The 20,908-nt window shown below is 36.7% G+C and overlaps 1 protein-coding gene across 1 annotated transcript in view; it reads left to right on the top strand.

Moving 5' to 3' along the window:
- Positions 1-2,842: 2,842 nt before the first annotated feature.
- nsfa (N-ethylmaleimide-sensitive factor a) overlaps positions 2,843-20,908 on the top strand; it is a 28,891-nt gene continuing 10,825 nt past the window's right edge. Inside the window, exons 1-9 of the mRNA XM_030122260.1 lie at positions 2,843-3,118; positions 6,821-6,906; positions 7,685-7,772; positions 8,673-8,712; positions 13,806-13,979; positions 14,209-14,308; positions 14,464-14,537; positions 15,208-15,363; positions 19,482-19,681. Of these exons, the coding sequence (XP_029978120.1) occupies positions 3,107-3,118; positions 6,821-6,906; positions 7,685-7,772; positions 8,673-8,712; positions 13,806-13,979; positions 14,209-14,308; positions 14,464-14,537; positions 15,208-15,363; positions 19,482-19,681 (930 nt within the window). The 5' untranslated portion in view covers positions 2,843-3,106. The remainder of the gene's footprint in view (positions 3,119-6,820; positions 6,907-7,684; positions 7,773-8,672; positions 8,713-13,805; positions 13,980-14,208; positions 14,309-14,463; positions 14,538-15,207; positions 15,364-19,481; positions 19,682-20,908) is intronic.

Below are 20,908 nucleotides of genomic sequence, written 5' to 3'. Positions count from 1 at the left end.
CAGCTTTGGATTTTTTGTCATTTGTAATAGTGTGATTTTTTTTTTTATTACTAGTCTTTCCTTACTCAATAGTAATACTTTTTATTACATTTATCAGGAGATTTTTTTTGTCTCCTCTGGAGTACGACTTACTGTGGCTGACATGTCCATGATTTAAGGCAGTGTTAATGAAATTAAACATTGATTAAAAAAGGAAAGTTTTCCTGGATTTCATGCCCTTTGGTGTTTGTGCAGCCTTAAAATTTAATCTCATGTACTTATACACTGATCAGTCATAACATTTTGACCCCTAACAGGCATGGACTGACCAGTAGGACATTCTAGCCCCACCGACTGTCCTCTGATGTGGTGAATCAGGGGGGAAAAAAGCGATATTAACATCAAAACAGGTGGCGCCTATACAGTTATTTAGGCTATCATGAAGGGGAAATACACAAAACTTTAAACAGAAAAACCCAAAGAAGAGTGCAAGAAAACGTTGAATCTGAAGCGTAAGGAGAAAGGTGGGAAAAATCAAGAGTGTAAGGTCAAATTATCACAAATGCAAAAAGGTTACTGAGCTGTTTAGTCAGACTGTGGAGGACAACCAGGAGGAACTTGCAGAAACTTGTGACCTACTGAAGAAGCCTTTAGTCCCACAGCTTTGAGTACATTTTTATAAACTCCAAGTTCATGTAGAGTAATAAGTTAGGCTACCTAATCTTTGACAGTGTTGTACAATACTTTTGTTTCAATCATTTGTTGATCATTATTCATTGTTTTATTTTGAAACCCTTCATAAATCCTATTTTAAGACTGTACTCGTGCTTTGTAAATAAATATAAATAAATTAACACAAATAATTGTTGCTTGTGAAATGTTATTCTCTGTGACTATATTGTCGAGGTTTGTGGTAGAGTATCTAGACATGCTGGCAGGTAGTTAGTTAAATGTGTAATCGTGTATGGGTTGTGGGCCTACATTTTGGGCCTTTTTTTTTTAGACCCAGTCCGTCCCTGCTAACAGGCAAAGTGGCATTAATGTAGATTATCTCGTTACAATGGGACCTACCAAAAAAATGATCCAAAAAACAATAACCGGATCTCAACCAACAGAACATCTATGAGAGAATAAGGCTATCACCACCTGTCTAATATAGTGGAAGTTCCCTTTTTTTCTACAAAACCAGCTCTGACCCAAGGCTTAGACCAGGGCTGTTTCTAGCTTTGTGGGGGCACTGTAAACAAGATGCTGTTTGGGGGCCCCTAGTTTGTCCAACTACCATGAAGAGATTCCTAAACCCTTTAGATGGTCTACTAAGATGTCACAGTCTGTTACACTTCATGAGCAAAACAGGCTACAGTTAAAATCAAACATCTTAAGTTGAGCCACTCAGGCAAGTTAAACTGATATAAAACTATCATACAATAAAACTATAATACAAAGAAAACAACAGTACTCTGTACGTCAATACATAGAACAGATTTGGAGTGTTAATAAAAAAAATGTTTACTTTAAATAAGAAAATCCAACAACTACTGAGGTAACTTCTTTTTGATGCAATTATGGTGTTAATTTTTTTAATACTCTCACTAACAGGAATGGTAGGCGGTAGGCAATCATTCCCATCATATCTGGCCTATGTCACTAACTGTGTGGCAGTCTGGTCCAATGAATATAATGCCACAAAAACACCAGCCACTTCTTATCATTGCAGTTTATTTTATTTATATTCTACTTTTATTTTTTTAAAAGCATATAAGGGATGTAATTAATACATGAGATGATAAAGACAGGGCATTTTAATTTTCCTCAGATGAGGCTGAACATGCAGCTTTGGGGCCCCCTGGTGGTTTGGGGGCCCTAACCATTTGCCTAGTTTTCCATCGTAAGAAAACGGCCCTGGCCTAGACACCACCAGACTTCTGCAGGTGTGCTGTGGTATCTGGACCAAGATGTTAGCAGCAGGTCCCTAAAGTCCTGGAAGTAAAGAGGTGGACCCTCCATGGATTGATTCAGTTGTCCAACACCTCCCACAGATGATCAGTTTAGCCTGAGATTGGGGTGTCTTTCCTTAGTCCATTTTTGGAACTAACCACTGCGGACCAGGAACATCCAACAAGACCTGCAGCTGTGGAGATACTCTGACCCAGACATCACCATTACAACATGACCCTTATCAAAGTCACTCAGTTGCTCATTTTACTGCTTCCGATACATCAGCTCTGAGGACTAAATGTTCAGGTTGCTGCCTAATATATCCAACCCAGGGTAAGGTTCCATTGTTGTGAAATAATTGATATTATTACCATTCCCCTGTCAGTGGTCTGAATGTCATTGCTGGTCAGATTGTTTCATATTATATTATTATGTTTTGCACCTTTTATTTCATATCACATCAGCAAATGAGGATATGAATATTATGTATAAGGAACAAAATGCACTCAACATTAGACCTCAGAGATACTTTACATGTTATAATACATATAATACAACAGATAAGAATTTACTGTCAGATCCTGTGGCATTTAATCATTCCATGTGAGGTAACTTGCACATTTCAAGTGTTGCTCTTAGTTTTTTAGTCTTTAAGTTGTTAATTGGGTACACTTTCCCATTATCAAGTCAACCATGAATATGATTAACATTTTATTATAATATTTTCCCTGCCTTCAATATTTAATCCCAATATTTGGTAGTATGTACGTGATGACGTACTTACGCCGGATCCCGCCTCTCAGACAAAGAGTTCTCAAGTAGAGATAATACGCTGTAATCCTTTCTAAGACAGTTTTAGATCCAACATGGCGGCGGGGTAGCTTTGCTGCTATACGCTATTGTTGCATTAGAAGAAACAATTAACTTTAATTTCTTATCAGTAAAGTTTTATTACAGTAGTAGAGACTGCAGATAAAGATATTGAGGGAACGAGACGAAACTACGGTGCTTTTTAAGAACCGCTGTATATCCAAAATGGCGGAAAAGTAGTTCTGTTACTGGGCGATTTTGTTGCAACAGAAGGATTTTCTATCTTTCAGTTTTTGCAAGTTTAGTTCTTGGGTTTCGGCAGTTCGTTCGGCCGTTTATGCTGAATTGCACTTAAACGTCAAGGGATTAAAACATAAAGATGACCGCTCTGGTGAGTTACACCGAAACATTAGGTCTGAAACACATTTTAACTCCCGGTAAGCTAAAGGTAACTTGTAGTTGAGGGACAGGTGGCTTTTTGTTCCATGTAGACACAGCCAGCGCAGCAGTAGTCTGTGTGGCAGAATGAGATGTCATTCAAAACTTCCTAGTGAGTCCGGAAGACGAATGGAGTATCTCATGACAAGAACACAGCTAGCAACACTCACTACTGTTGTTTTAGCTGCAAATAAAAGTATATTACAGCTCCTCTATCTGGTAGTGGAGCAGCCAAAGTTCATAGCTGTTAACGACGAAGGTATAAAAATGCTAAGAAGTGCATAAATACTTAGCAAAATCATAAGCTAGCAAATGATGGCCCTAGAAAGTGAAAAGAAGGAAGTTAGCAAAACGGAGTAAGTGCTCCATTCACCCTACATCAGCACTGTGTAAACAAAGTATCAGTGTTTGATAAATAGAGCAATTATGCGTGTCATTAGTGAACAGAACCATCCACTGATATAAAATGTTCAATAACTTCTGAACTGCTAATCCTATCAGTGCAGTTACAGTGGTGGGCAAAATTAATAGAACACCTGACAGATCTAAAAATATTGACCTCCAAAACATGATTTAATTTCATAATGTAGCCTATATGAAACATGTATATCACACTAGATGAATCCTACTATTTTTTATCCACTTCTAACTTTAATATTTAACCTATGTAATTAGCAGGATAGGTCGCACATCTGTGTCCTAAGACACTTGCATTACCATCAATTTTACCACATTCACACTTGAGAATGACTAAACATGTAATGTGGCTTCTTCTGTGAAGGATTATGATTGTATGACATTGCCAGTGAAACAGGCTTGCATGTTTTTATTTTATTATATTTTATTTATTTATTTATTTATTTAAGGAAAATTATCTAAATTTCCTTATGATGACTCAATTCTGTTGTTGTAAGAGCATAGTGAGGGCATTGTAGATATGTCATTCATTCATTTTATGGCCATTTCAATGGTCAATTAAAACAAACAAACAAAACAGATGAAACATCTCAAATGTGGCAAGTGTTCTAATAATTTTGGTTACCACTAGGGCTGCACAATATTGGCAAAACTTGTGATATGCGATAGGGGTGTACTGCATTGCGATAAGGGTAATATTGCAACATTTTTCGTTCACCTAAAGAAATACCAATTTCATCTACTAAGAAAAATGTTCCTTAACAATGTTTAAATGAGCCAGTTGTTTGTATACTGGCAAAATACTTTACTACTACAATCAAAAACACAGTTCTGTCCAAGAACCTGGTGATGCTGCTACCACAGACCTTCAGACACAAACAGTCAAATATTTGTCATTTTATTCACATATAACAATGTGTAAATGACATGAATGTATTTCATAATGACAAAAGTGCCAGAGTACTGGCGTGTTAGGGCTTTAGCAAAACACTATTCCATTGCTTGCCTGGTCTGGTAAATACTGTATATAAAAATAAAATGTTTATAAAAAGTGTTCAGGCCTTGCCCAAAGTTGTGCTCTGAAAATATTCACATCTTTTCAACATTCATAACCTGTAAACTTGCATTCAACCAGCAGCAGTAGCATTACTTTAGTTTTTTTTTTTTTTTGCCAGAAAAACTAGCATGTTAGAGTGATAGAGAAAACCACTCTGGTACCCCATGGTGTGTAAAACAGAAAGTTAATTTAAAAAAAAAGAAATAGATTATTGCACATCTTTAGCATGTGAATACTGCACACTCTGTTATTGCAATAATGATATTTTTCAATATATTGTGCAGCCTTTGGCACCACTGTAAATAATTCAGGTAAAATGCAGTTTTTATCTTTTCTGTGGAATCAGATATGACCCATTTGGATGATCACAGGCTCCATAGTAAATGTGGAAACCTTGTCATCTGCAGCATGGATTTACCAGTTAAACTTAAATTTGTTGTTGATACTTGTTTTTATGATCAGTAAATGCTGTATTTGTCAGAAAAAGACACATTTTCTAATTATAAATGATGATATAATATATGACTTAGGAAAGGTTAAATGTAGAGAAAAAATAATTTGAAAGTTGCCTCAAAAATACTTCTCAGTCTTTTAGGGTTAAACTGTTATGAATTACAGTTAATAGACATACATATTATATACATATTAAACAGGAAATATCTTTGCAGGAGTGGTGTAAGCAGCAATACTGAAAAGGAGTGTAGTTAGGGTAAGGTTCTGTCATGTGATGTGATACTTAAATGCTAAGACCTCGTCTACTCTATGTATTTGAACTCATTACCTAAGAAAGACAAAGAATGCACTTTATGCAATCTCTGGCTCTTATAATAATCTTCAGCTTAAATGTAATGAAGGAACAATCCATCACACTTTAAAGCCTTATAGGCACATATTTTAGTCTGGGTTTACAGGTACAGTCTATTGCTATACTGTGTTTATAGTGATTCAACATGTTTTACTCCTGCAGGAAGTAATGTGTGTCGACTGGTGCTAAGTGTGACACATCTGCAGATATCCTACTGTAAAAGGAAACAAGCGGAGATTACTGGGGCATCTGAGAGAACCTAGAGACTGAAATGCTCAACATAGGATGAATTGGGTATTTTGAGGATGTAGGGCAGTGGGAGTGGTCCTCTTGTGGTTTGGTGCAGACTAATTAGATTATTAAAACAAGAACAGGTTGATTGAAGATTGATTTTATTGCATTCAGTAGCCTACTTGGCCCACGACCTTTTCACCAAGTCTTAGCATTAGTGATGGTACAATAGCCTGTATTTATTCTGGAATTAACCCCTCAGAATTGGAGAGATAATGCGCCACCAGAATGTTTTACAAGCTATTTGGCCTTGAAATAAGTGATTTTAGGGAAAATAATAGCTTAAAAAATCTAAGTTGCTACTGCCTATATTTTTTAGAGGTAGTTTTATGTCCAGTTCCACATTTATTGATTTTTACTTGGAGTATGATGTTCTGTCATTCATATTAATTTATTTAATTGTTTATTACAATTTAAATATTCATTTATGCAGAGTTTAATGAAATTACATTGTGCATTTCACACATGCATAATGTGTTTTGTTTCAGTGCTACTCAGAATACAAATGTAGAGGGAGCTTGAATATACCTATAGAAATATAGGCTAGCTATTGTTGCACAACAGTGTCACTTAATCTGGTGTTATTAACAATATTTCAATAATAATCCTCCTCTTTTATACACAACCGTTTTCTATGCTAGGACACAGTACAAACAGAGGATACAACAAGAAGCATTACGAAGTATTAGACCCTCAGCTTGTGCTTTCAAACACCGTATCCTTGGAGGTGAAACCTGTTATGCAGCTGCACTAAAAGCCTAGATGCGTTATCAGCATAGTGTGATCTCCATAGAAACACTCAGCGAGATACAAGTCTCATGGGTGCCTACATGCCTGTCCCTTTGTTGGTCATCCATTCACAGAGAAAATAGACTCTGTGAAACTACAGTAATCAAAACAACTAGGCTTTTATTTAACTGTATAGCAGTGTCTCTATTAGATAAAGTAATTTACATCTTTAGTAACTAAAGGAATTGTCAGACAACCTTTCAACAACCTTCATCTGTCAGCTCTGTATATATATACATGTATATGTATTTTTAGAGGAGTCTCTGTTTGCCATTTCTTCTCTTATCTCTTTACAGGTTATGCAAACGGCTCGATGCCCAACGGATGAACTGTCATTGACGAACTGTGCCGTGATCAGTGACAAGGAGACACAGTTAGAGCAGTGAGTAGGATTCCTCTGAGAATATGTTTCTGATGTATGTGCATGGCACTGCAGTTTATGCTAGAGAAATGGTTGTTCACACTAACTTCCCCTGTAGCTCTCACCTATCACAATATCAAATCAAATGTGTAATTTGACATTTTAATTTTATATCCATAAATTAAAATGAGAAACTGTTTTCGATAAACATAAAATACTTCATCATATTTAATTGTTTTCTCTTTCCATTTGGAATTTACACACAAATAATACCTATTCAGAATAGTCCTGTTCTGTCATATTCACAGTTGTACATGCTTGTGTGTGTGTTAGTTTGATACAAATGATAAGAAATTGGCCTATTTCATTGCTTAAAGGTTAAGGTCAACCTTGCCACCAAAACTGTACCATTTCAATGTTTATCTTGAACAATACAACACACCTTCATTCTTTGCTTATTTTGAGCAATTAATTCATGATTGGAGCCCTATACTACTGCCATCTGTCATTTTTTAATGCATGGTTCTGTTCTGACAGGAAGATGTTATTTCAAAACTGATGTTATCTCATACACATGAATATTATCATGGTGTGTGTTTAGGAAGGAAGTCATAGCTTGGGACTTGGCAGCCATGTTTTCATAGGTTCTGTCATTCTTAGGCAAATTTGCAAAATGGTGAAGAAATCTACCTCTCTTGCGTAACCTACAGCTGCCCTTGCAAAACGAAAGAAAGACAAGTGTTCTCTTTATCCATACTTATTTCTTGCCACTGTCTTGTGTTTATTATTTTTAATGCAGACATGTGACTGTAGCCCGCAAGTTTGTGTTCACCTTGAAGACACATTCCAGTGTAAATGCCGGGACAATCGCTTTCAGCCTCCCACAGGTACGTTTCCCCTCAAAGGAAAACATTTATTTTTGTTTCGAAGTGTTGCCTGATGTTAGAAATGATGTGGAACTGTGGGATTTCTGCAGATGCCACCGTCATATATGAATATTTTACAACAGAATAAGAAAATCTAGAGTTACCACATGTTTGTAGCTAACCGTTATTGTTATTTTTGCTGTTCCTCTGATTAAAAGCTCTTGTTTTCTTCCTCATTAATATATTTATTCTTCTGCTTTATTTTCCTTATCTCTAATGCACCTATGAAACACTTTAGCAGCAACTATAATCATTTTTGTTTGCTATTTTTAATCTGTCTCCAATAATTTTTAATACTAGGTGTTGTTAATGCAAACCCCTTGCTGTCTTGGGTGGTTGTCTGGGGGCTTCATGCATGGACTTTGTGTGTCTCAATCTGTCTGTCCCTGCTTTTTCTATTTTCACCTTTGCCCGTCTCTGCCTGCTCTTCCCTCATCTATAAACTTGGCAGCCACAACGGCACTCAGGTACTACTGTAACCTCCTCAGAATGGTCTTATTTCACAGCAAAATTCATAGCATCCATTACTGACTAATGCTGGCCTCCACCTTATCATCTCTGTTGAGACAGCCAGGTTATAAACAATAAAACACATACTGTATAACACATTTAAGTTGTGTACTTCAACCTGTAGAGGTGATGTGGAATAAGATCATGTGAAGAGGAGTGTTGCACTGTTGTCTCTGTGAAGCTCACACTTGATGTCTAGGTGTAGTTTTCTTTGTATGACAGCTTTGCTTTCCTACAAAGTGTGATTGACGTAGTGGTGATAAATGGTAACCCATCATTTTTCCCTCTCAATCTCTATACACAAAATAGAGAAACCTCAATCTAATCCTCTTCTTTGTGTTTTGTTTATAGAGAAAATGGGCAGGCCTATCCATTGGACAGGGGGTCGAAGGTGAGTTTCATGTTCTAAATGTCATTAATGTAAAATAAAAAAAGGATGAAATACTCTCCTTAAACTATTTAATTTATCCATCCTATGACTAAGAACTAGAAGTATTTTTTCAGGGCTGAAAATTAATGTCATTGTTTGTAAATAAGGGGATTAGTAAATAAATGTGATAAAAATTTGCACTAAAGTTCAAGTAGTGCTGTTAACATTTTGAATGAAATCAACATCAAACCTTTCAACATCATCTGAAACCAAGAGCTGGGAGCTCTCAGCAGAAATTTCTCTGAATGTAGTTAAGATTTTTTAATAAATATACTAGAAAGCTGTCAGGGGTATAAGATAATCATCCAGTGTGCTGTGACCTTTGACCTTTCAAAGGCAAACTTTTTGTGATGCTGGATCTTGACATTATGGTGTATGAGGTAAATAAGCATCAGATCTAGTGATTTTTTGTCATGTATGCATTTAGAAATTTGGGGAATTTTTCCTAACCGTGACCTTTAACCTAGAACAGCTATCATCTGTTAATGTACATTAATCATCTTTGTCACAGAAAAAACAACATCTGGATGATTTGTCCAAAATTGTGAAGGTGACACTCATAACAGTCAAACAGTTTAAAAAAAAAAAAAAAACCTCTGTAGTGGAGGAATAAACAAAATAGGTGCTTGTAGCGCTGTATTATGTAATAATAGTGCAATATGTAATAATGTAATAATTTTTTCATCTCAATTATATAATGACAGCACATTTTGTTATAAGATTATTGAACGCACTTTGTAGTAAACTTTGCCGCATTTGTAGTAACTTATTACGTATTGCAACAGTTATTACAACATGCGGGTGTAGCACTTTTAAAAAGGAAAATGGAAAATTAGGTGCATTTTGTAATAATCAATGAAAAACCATTGAAATTGATGCCTTAACTGGAAAAAACCATCACACCAGCAGAACAGCATTAAGCATTCCAGCTTAATTAGAATTCATTTTAGAAAAACTAGTCGGATGTTTCATTAGTCAAACCTAAATCAAATGTAACTGTATTCATTATAATGGAGAATGTGTTTGTAAGCTAGACAAAAGCCGCACTAATTAAGTATTACTGATAAGAAACTTCCTGGTGCACTGACATTTTGGAAGTTGTTACAAAATGTGGCAAAGTTTATTACAAAATGCATTCAAGAATTTTATTACAAAATGCGGTATGTTATTACAAAATGTGGCGTTATTATATGAGGTGAAAAAATATTACATCATTACATATTGCAGCGTTATTACATAATGCGGTGCTACATGCTTTATGTATTAAGTAGGAATCGATAATATGTAAAACCTTAGGATGCACTGAAATTAAGTCTCAATTAAAAGTGACTACAGAGAAAGAAGCAGCTGCATCAGAACAAAAATGGAGCATTTTAAACATAAAAAATCAGATCTACAATTGTAAAAATGCTCAATATCAGATCTGTAAGTTGGTCAGACCAGGAATCACATCAGATCCATGGTGTACGTGAAAATAATAGATGTGAAACTGTCTGGATCTTGGTGTAAGCGACGTTGGTAATTGGGTATAAAGCCTTTAGGGTTCCATGGGAGGTCAGATGATCACCACCATATGTAAATTTCACTGTTGAAAAGGCTCCTGCAAACACCACCACCCTATACTGATGTGTTCACATTAGCTGCATCACCACAATTTGGACTGGACATGAACTAAATACATAAAACTGAATTCATAATAGTGTTCAGGAGGTCTTAGAACGGTGGGTTCCCAACCTTTTTTGGCTTGTCACCCCATTTTGACATCACAAATTTCTCATGACCCCAGGCATTCAAACAGAGACATTTTCTTTGCTAAAATTAATTTGTTTTGATCATGTAATAGTTTGTTATACTATGTTGTAAACAAATGTTAATTTTAGACATATTTAGTCTATATAATATATATTATTATGGACAGAGGGCAGAAAAGCCAAGTTGAGATTACTGCACAAAGTGAGAATTTTATTTTCCTTGGTTAGGATATGTACAGTCAGTCCAGCTTGTATTTACAAGGCTGACAATTAATACTGAAAAAACAATAACTCAAAATATGAATTATGAAAGAGCTGCAGCATCTTAAACTAGCCACAATGAAAATTTGAAAGATAAACAGTACCACAGTGCTTCAGTTTCAGAGTTTGTCATGTCTTTTATGTATTGTGATTGTCTCTCTCAACTCACCATATAGTTTTTATTTGTAAGTTTTTATTTTTATTTTTATCAATTACTAGAAATTTCATTTCATAACCTGACTCCATGGTTAAAAAAACACTATCTTAGAAAGTCTTAAATCAAACATGTTGAGCCCCACAGGTTATAGTAACACATGTTCTGTATCTGGCGAAATGTCGAGGATGTACCCGCCTTCGCCCGTAAGTAGCTGGGATAGGCTCCAAGCGACCCCCATGACCCTAGTGAGGATAAAGCGGGTTTAGATAATGAATGAATGAATGAATGAATGTTCTTTATCTGTACATCTGTCTATATGTGAGAGCATTGCATCCCTTTGAGATGACTGTCATTATTTGACATCTCTACTGATTATAGGCTTGACAGTTTTTTCTCTCATCACTGAATGCCTTCTGAACTGCAGATTCCTGACCAGAGTAGAACATAAGACCTACTTACATCAACACCAAACTTCCAGACTTTGAAGGATTCCTGCAACTTACATGTGACTGACACTGAAAGCTCTGCTCTTTCTCTGCACTAGAAACCTATCTCTGTGTGTGCTGACTTGAGATGCCCACATTCTGCAGATTACTAATTATACGTGGGGGTTATGGGGTTTAGCTATTATTAGTTGTCATGTGGGTGAAGGAGCACAGTTTATCTAGCGAATGGAGCGACGAGTAACAATGTCAGTGGGTGGCGTCATTGCACATCTGTCTCAGAGGCTGGCGAGCATCCAGAGGAGGCTTCATCTTGATAAAACATTTCATTAGGCTCCCTAAGGCCAAATGCCCAAAATGATAGGCCCTATTATAATGCTGTCTGCATATCAGGAATAAAAGGAGGAGTGAAAATATAATCCTCGAGTAAAGAAAGGAATAAACTTCACAATACTTTAATCATTTTGACATTGGCTTTTTATACAGGATGAAACAGACAGCTAAGCCTCTGCTCTTTTTTACTAATTCATCAAAGGGACAATCATTCTTTCTCATATATTCAACAGTATGATAAAACAATATTGAAACAAACAGATTTTCTTGGTTCTGAGTAAGTATCTGTAATAATTTCCCAGTTACCTGCCAACAATGGAATATAAGTATGATTACCGATGTTACAAGTACCTCATATACGTAATCATGAATTTTAAGGCTTGTTGCAACTGAGTTTGCAAATGGAGACAGTACGAAGGGGTCATATTTTGCTAACCCACTTTTATTAGTCTTTGATACATTTATGTGTGTATTTGAGGACCCTAACAGTTCAAAAGTGTGAATTTGACTCTGCAGGTGCTGTAAATCTGTCTTTATATTCATTCCGGTGAAAATCAAGTGAATTTCTACAACCCATTTTAAATTCCTGCTTAATTTGTTACGTTTTATAACTAGTTACGTCATGACATTTGCACATATAAGGTCAAGACTTCCAATGAACATTTCTGAGTACGCCATAATTGTTTGTCAGCAGCAGTTGTAGTCCATACTGAAAATATGTCCAAACTTTGAGCCGAGTACCTAAAACGTTCAGTTGTTGGTTGTATTAACGAACACAAGTAGCTGAACAGGACAGAAAGCATGGTTAACAACCTGGAGGGGGTGGGGCATAAAGTGGCTCATTTGCATTTAAAGGGCCAGGACTCGAACTGACCTTTCTCATGTCATTACTCAGAAATAGGGTTGAAGATGGACCTGTGGGAGTTTAATTTAATGAAGAATTCAGACCCAAGCATAGCATTTATCATCATTTATGTAGACCACAGAAATGTTTAAAAGGCATAATTTCATTTAAAAAAAGCAAAGTATCACTCCTTTAAAGACGAACACAGAAACAGAAGAGTTGTTTCTAAATTTAGTTTGACATGTTTTCCATCGCAAACCATATGAAGACAAGAAATGTAATGTTTCCTCTGGTCAATGTCTTTTTGTGACGAACCACAAGACATGCTTCCACTTTTCACTGGTCCATCACAGATGCCTCTGAGCCAGCCGACCACACTTCTTTTTTTTGCGTGGTTTTTAACTGTCATTTGTGGAAGTAACTGCTTATTGTTGTACTTGGACAGCGGTTCGCCAAAGTAATCCTCACTCTGTGTTGTTCTATCACTTGTGGTGTTTTGAGTGTTCAAGGATCAGGTAAAGGCTTGCAGCTTTGCCATTTTCTCTCAGAAATTCCTCACTTGCTTGACTCTTAATTCTGTTCTGCACAGTAGAAGGTGATGCGTGTCTTCCACGAACAACGCATTTAAATATTTCAAAGATCTTCTCACGTATTAAAGAGTAAATTAACAATCCTTTATCATCTGCTTTCTATATCAAGCCATGATTACATTCCCTTTTTAACATCAGCTGTTTTACAGACATTTTTTGTGATGTGCTGTAGGCCTCAATGGCTAAATAATAAATAAATAAATAAATAAGTAAATAAATATACACACACACACACACACACATATATCACACTAACAAGGTCGGTCTTTTCTCTTACTGAAGCCTGGTTCCACTCTGCTGGTCCCTGGCCCATTAACATCCCCTCCGGACCCACCGTACAGGTGACAGACTGTGCAGACTCGAGTTGGACCGAGTTGGAATCACATGACTCACAATAAACCGTCATCCTTTAGTCCTATGTAAAAGTCTATGACCACGTCCATGTCAGTACAAAAAAAAAGGGCCATTGTATTTCTTCCTAATCTGTGTGTTACACCACTAAAATTTAGTCTAATCTGTGTGTTACAGCAGTAAGCTTAGTCAAGTCATCACGTAATGTGAATGTGATGAAGTCACACACACACAAATGAAATGACTACTAAAATAAGTACTAAATTCACCATGATGCAGTCCTAAGTCCTAATAAATCCCACTGTGTTGTGCTCTCTCCTGTAGTGACCAACTACAAGTTTGACAAGTCTAAACAGTGTATAAGTACCATGACAGTGGAAATAGACTTTCTGCAGAAGAAGAATGCAGACAGCAACTCCTACGACTCGGAAGAGATGGCTAGACTGTTTGTCCAACATTTCAACAACCAGGCCTTTAGCCTTCAACAACAGGTGCTTTGGTCTTTAACGGGTTTCGGTTGAATTTAATAGCTGGACTTGGGCTTAAAATGGGAGAAGAAACTAGTTTATATACACACGATCACATGAAAAAAAGTAATCAGTGCTATCATCAGTCATTATTGTCAGATCATAATATCATGTAATCCCATGTAATATAATCTAATATATATATAAATATAATCTGCATCTACATTTTGGTTTTTTTTATGTTTGTTTTCTAGCTGGTGTTAGTTTCTGTGATAAGCTTTTTGGGCTGGTAATAAAAGATATTGAAGCTATGGATCCCAGTATTCTTAAGGGAGACCACGTCCCTGGCAGAAACCGAAGTTTTGTAGTAATTATTAAAAATGATGTTACACCTCTGTTCCATTTTTATAAGTATAATTACTTTTTCAATAATTATTAAGCATGGTCTGGTGAATGCAAAATTGATTTACTGTGAATCATACAGATTCTCATTGTTTTAATTTGCCTCTTCTTAGATTGAGATCGTTTGCTGCTGGAAACAGTCAAGTGATTTTTGAGAAGTCAGAAGCTTCATCCATGACTCTGATTGGTGAGTATCAGCCAAAGCTGAGACTTTATAGCATTTAGCTGTTTTGCTCCTTGCTGTAAAAAAATCCCCTATTCTGAAGGAGCCAAGAACATTGAATCATTGTAGTGAGAACACACACACATGTTACTGGGTTATTTATTCAGTAAACCCAACTAGTGACTGAATGATCTCACTCATACTCTGATGAATCAAGAAAAAAATTGTTGGCTGTTGAACTACTGCATACACTACACTGCAGGACACTATTTTCAGTCAGTCTTTGAAATTTTCTTAATAAACCACAAGGGGGCAGACTATGTACATTTTGTGAGGCTTGCTTTTTCTCTCACACTTTGTTGACAGTGATATTTAAGTCTGACTGGTGTTCATTCCAACAAGGGTCAATTATTATACTCTGTTACATGAATCATGTTGTAATTTTTTTTTTTTATGTCATGACTTAGAATCTTACTTTTGCCTCTGGTCAGTACCCTACTTTGACTATAAGTTACCTCTGTAAGGATTTGCCAAACTTATTTATGGAAACATATAGTGAATGATTTAACCGGTCCCTTTGAATCATAATAATAAATACTGGGTAGTGGTATTTGATTGTCAGGTTTTAAACTTTTTCACAAACATAATACTCATGTTTATGTAAATATGACTAAGTTTTGTCTCCATCTTCCAGGAAAAGCAAAGACCCGAGAGTCTCGCCAGTCCATCATCAGCCCAGACTGGAACTTTGAGAAGATGGGAATCGGCGGCCTTGATAAGGAGTTTTCTGACATCTTCCGCAGAGCCTTTGCCTCACGTGTCTTCCCTCCAGACATAGTAGAACAGATGGGTGAGCTTCCATTTTTCTGTTCCATATTTGTTTGTGCCTCTTCTTCTGTTTTTTCAACATTCTTCCAACAGCTCAAATGATGACATTTTCATAAAATGATATGAAGTGGAAAGTATTACTTCAGTTGCACATTTTCACTATTCGGAAGTTTGCTAGTATTTGGAAACAGTATTTAGTTAAGTCAGATCTTTACAGGTGCACATTGCATTCACTCAAGAATTTGAAGGAGTGCTCAAGAACATCATATGTACCTTATCAATGGGCATGTCATCACTTTTTTTTCTTGTTAATGTCTGAGTGTAATGTAAAGATCTTCATTCATCATTTACCTCAGCCCTTCCAAAAAGCTCAGGAAAATCCTGGTCTCTATTAAAATATGTTCTTCATTGAAGATAAATATTGTTAAGAATAATTATGTCAAATGACTTAGTCAGCGTTGTTGTTTTCTTTCTCAGAATTGGCATCCTTATTTAAATAGTCCTTAATCATAATCACTCTTAGTCTTTTGGCATCAATATAAGCTTGTATTTAATACCTAAATTCATATTATATTTTATACGACTGTGACTAATTTTTGACGAATATATCTTTGTCGAATCAGCAAAACCTGCTGACAACGATGCCCTTTTTAGTTTCCTGTCAGTGACTCAGAACAGTGGCATCCCCCGTCAGTGATCCCTACAAACAGACATTAATTTCCCTACGACAGCTGTCAGATTACTTTGATGATTCACTTTTACAAAATTCAACAGGTACTAATCTTAGTGACTCACACATGTAACCCTCCCTTCGACTATTTCATGTACACACAATCACAGTCAGTCCTAATCCTTTCTTCTTCAGTATTCTTTTTTCACAGGTCTTGTAAAAACCTGTTGTGTAGACCTCTGAGCTCTGCAAATACTTACAGTACACACATTTAATTGTGGCACTCATGTACACACATTCAGCTGCCTGTGGTAGTGTCCAGCACCATGTGAGCTGACCTTTAGCCGGAGTGTTTATGTGCAGAGATCAGCTTTTTGCTGCAGCCAGCTGCTTTTGTAAAGAGATCCATACCCTGATAGGGCATCAAGCTAAAGGTAAAGGTGTAGTTGGCCAGAGTGAGGGAGAGGGGAGTGTCAGTGCTGAAGGGGAAGGTGGTATCCTGTGTGAAGCCTTGGATGGTATAGACAGTACTGAGATCTTTCACGTGAGCAAAAGTAGCCACTACTATAAATATAGCATTCAAACATAAGTAAGGTTTAGAATAAAAATATACTTTAAGTACCAAAAAATACAAAATGACCTATTTCAGCAAATTATTAGCAAATTATCCAGTCTTCCTTTGGATAATTACTGCAGTTAGGGGTGCACGATTTTGGCCAAAAATAAAATCCCAATTTTTTCCTCTTAAAAACTCGATTTTGATTTAGATTCTTGGCTAAAACTACAAAATACAACAGAAGTCGGCATGCTGTTTTCGTGAGCAGCTCGCAATGCATCACACTGCTCCCTACCTCAAATCTGTGATGGGATTACAGAATACCCAAAATTCCATGATGGGTCCACAGAAATTATACCAATGTAATTCAGTGACAGGCATCAGTCATGCGTGGGTGTGTGGACCATGTAAGATGAGTGATCCCCATGTGGTTATATTTGAATTGGGGGATCCGTGTGTGGACCACGGCTTACATTGGTGTAACTACTGCGGGCCCATCACAGATTTAAGGTTTGTGGTCATTACATGGACCTCTGTGGAAGACCACTCTCACAGTTTGGATGAGGAGCTTATGGTAGCATGGAAGTGGGCGGCTGGGGGACACAAGAGACATGAAATCGATTTGCCAATTTCCCCTTTTTTTTTAGAAATCATCCTAATTTTAAAAAATCTGATTTCACAACAACCATTATTTTGAAAGAGGAAGTAAAGATTAGACAACGCCAGGACTGATCAGGTTCATTGGGCTTGTAAAAGAGTGGTTCAGGGAATATGAGACACCGTTTTCCCACATGGATTGGCCACCACAGAGTCTAGATCTGAACCTCATTGAGAATCTTTTGGACGTGCTCGAGACTTTACACAGAAGTCTGACAAATGTCTTAAGGTGGCCCAATGAATTATTCTGTGGGGGATTTTCTTTGGCTGAATAGTACATAGTACATTTATTAGTGCATGATAATTATTAGTGTCATCGTGTTCATATTTAATATTGCAGATGGTAGTGTCGGCCTACTCCATACTAGCTCTATTACAATATATCATCATTTTCCAACTGATTTTTATTTTACATAATTTTTATAAATCTAGCAACCACTTAAGTCACAACTATTTGATCACAAAGTCACTTGTAATAAAAGTATTGCAGTAGAAGTATGAAGTACACCGTTGCCCATAAAGTTTGAATAATTTCGTTTTCAAACACATTCCTCTTTTTATTCCTATGTATACACATCAGTAATCACCTTTGGCCAGGTGTAATGATCACATACTGAGTTCCAGTTATACTTTATTTATCTAGAATAAATCACATTGTCACAATTATTTCATGAGAAGAAGTAAAATTATTTTATTCCAACTTTATGGGAAACAGTGTAGTGTAAAATTAAAAAAACAGATTTGTACAGAATCTGGGTAAATGTACGAAATCAACATGTGGGATCTACACTGATATTTGAATACAAATTCTGCATTTTCATGTTATTGCAGTTTATAAACAAGCAGATCATCAAATAAAACCCCGCAGATGTATGAACAAAAAAAGTAAAACAATTTTAGTAAGGTTAATGTTTTTGTGACTATAATAACACAAAAACTAACAGTGGGAAAGGATCTGAGCTGTGATTTTACAACTAGAAATACTAGCAGAATTGGATATAAAACTCTGAGTGTAGCTTGTTCCCCTTTCATTTGAGGTAGTTGCTGCTTAGGTGCACACTCAGGTGCTGTTCCTTAGTGTGAAAGTGGTCGGTAAACCCTGACGTCGGTACATTCCACCACTGAAAGACTTTTTGCATCTTTGCAACCAAGCAAACATTTCACTCTCTCCCCTTTGTTTCCAGAAAGACAGAAATCTTGTGCTCGCTCTCCCAACTCCAACACAAACTCATAACTTTCCCCCCTTCCCAGAAACCATTTTTTCTTCCTTCTCCCCCACCTGTCAACCTGGCTGCTTTTCCTTCAGCAGGCCCAAATGGCAGCTCAGATGGTTATCTGGCGCCTCTCAATTAGTCTGGGCTAAATGTCATTAAACAGGTGCAAAAGGCCATTCAAAAGACCCACACAATGTACCTTGTTGAATGGCGAGAGTGCAATATTTACATTTGATTTTTATGGAAAAAAAGACATAAAAAGAAAATACTACTGTGGTGAGGGCTGTTAAAAGCATCGCGTGCTGTTTTTGTAATATTTTAAGCAGACTTCTCCTCATTAGGTTGCTTTTCTCTGGTCAGAGAGATTAATGGTCGCATTCAGGTTCTGAATGCAATGTTCTTGTTTTACAAAACCATACTTAATGTTTTATGTATTTATATTCATATTATTTATTTATTTGACATGGACATAACAGTAGCAATGGAATTACAGCATACAATATGAATAAGTACCAGATGCACTGTACTAAGTGCTGGTAGCAAAACACTAACTTATAACACCTGTCAATGTGAGGCTTTTTATAAGAAAAGAAAAAACACATACAAACATAATTCATGTAATAAAACATCACAGTCTAGAAGAAAATTTCATAGTGAGAACAGTGTTGTTTCTGTTTCAGCCAAAAATCAACACCTCTGTTAAAAACATTACAATTGTGTTTTGAATTCAGTTGGGAAACAACTTCACATAGGTGCAAATTCTTCACATTTTGTGCCAGTAATGAAAAAAGAAGTTTTTGATTAAGTCTCTAAATTTATTTCAGAGAAGATAGTGACCCTGTATTAAGCTGATTTGGTTACTGATCAGCTATATCTTAAGCTGAGCTTACTGTGCTGCACCATAACAGTTCCTAAGTAGCTACTGCTAGATACAGTGCCCTCTGAACAGAGCTACTAGAGGTGTTCTCTTTTGGCTCATTTCTATATATGAACAGATTGTCAGTTAAACATCAGTTTGTCTCTCTTGTTATGTTTGTCTCCAGGCTGTAAGCATGTAAAGGGAATCCTGCTGTACGGACCTCCAGGCTGTGGTAAAACCCTGATGGCACGACAGATTGGCAAGATGCTCAAGGCTCGGGAGCCAAAGATTGTCAACGGCCCCGAGATCCTCAACAAGTATGTTGGAGAGTCTGAGGCCAACATCAGGAAACTGTTTGCAGACGCGGAGGACGAACAGAAAAGGGTGAGGGGAGGACACACATCACAAACACTTCTTTTAATAATACATTAAAAACCTTTTTGTCTAGAGTTCATAGACCAACAACAAAACACAAGAAAACCAAAGACAGTGCTGCTGTTGGTTAAAGGACCTGTTTTATTATAACTTTCAGATGCATCATCTGTGGTCCTACAGCTTTGTTGAACTTATCGACACATCATATAAAAGTTTTTACCGGCTCTTTTCTTCATGAGGATCAGCTTACCTCTCCAAACACACATAAGTATTTCATTTAAAAACACAAAAACTAATTTCTCCAGGAGTGGAGAGATCTGCCCTTTAGCCAGGCATAGCTGTAATAACTAAAAGTCTTAATGTGTGTGTGTGTGTGTGTGTGTGTGTGTGTGTGTGTGTATGTCCATGATAGCAGAGGGTGCAGTTATGCAGTGAGACACAGCAATGATGGTTAGTTTGGATGGTGAGACTTTAGTGTCGAGCCTCACTCTTCACCACCTAATGAGGGGCTGGGTTTTCTTTGACCTCCCATTACACCCATCGCACTCCAACACACACACACCATCCAGTGTCTTAGCAGAGCAGCTCCACACCTGCTTTAAATGCTATGTCTAAGACTGACAGGTCTATAGATGGTGGGATAACACCCCCACCCCATCCCACTACTCCGTCACTTTTTCCTTCTGTCTCCCTTTTGAGGGTCAGTATTGTCTCTCAGGCCAGAATGAGACTGAAGCATTAGCAGTGACTTGTTGCTTTGCTCTGTGCATATATCAGTCAGAGGACAACATTTAAAGGTTTATAGGTTATGTAGCGCAATAAATATTGCATTTCAGTAATTATAGTTACTGTACACTTACTGAGACTGTCTCTTTCATCCATATCATTAGTGTGGGGAAGTAACTGCTTACATGTATTAGTGTAATTAAATTGCTAAATAAATCTAATTGGAACCATTACAGTGTATCAGTGTTGAGGTTTTCACTGGAGCATTATTGCTCTATAAAAATAAGCAATAAATAATCAGCTGTAATAAGTTACTTTACTTTGATAGAGTAATTCAGATAAATGTATAACTAATAAACTGTTATTCCATTTCAACAGTAACCATCTCCACACTGTGTATAGTATGGAATGTGAAGGAGGTGCACACCATCTGTTCTGACAGTTCTCAGTGTCTACAGTTGTTAACTTAAAATACTTTCAATGTCCAAACTGCGGAATAGGGGTTTCTAC

This window comes from Sphaeramia orbicularis, chromosome 19 (genome assembly GCF_902148855.1).
Source record: "Sphaeramia orbicularis chromosome 19, fSphaOr1.1, whole genome shotgun sequence".
Classification (NCBI taxonomy): Eukaryota; Metazoa; Chordata; class Actinopteri; order Kurtiformes; family Apogonidae; genus Sphaeramia; species Sphaeramia orbicularis.
Note: the sequence above shows the minus strand (reverse complement) of the source record. Positions and strands in the feature narration are given on the sequence as shown.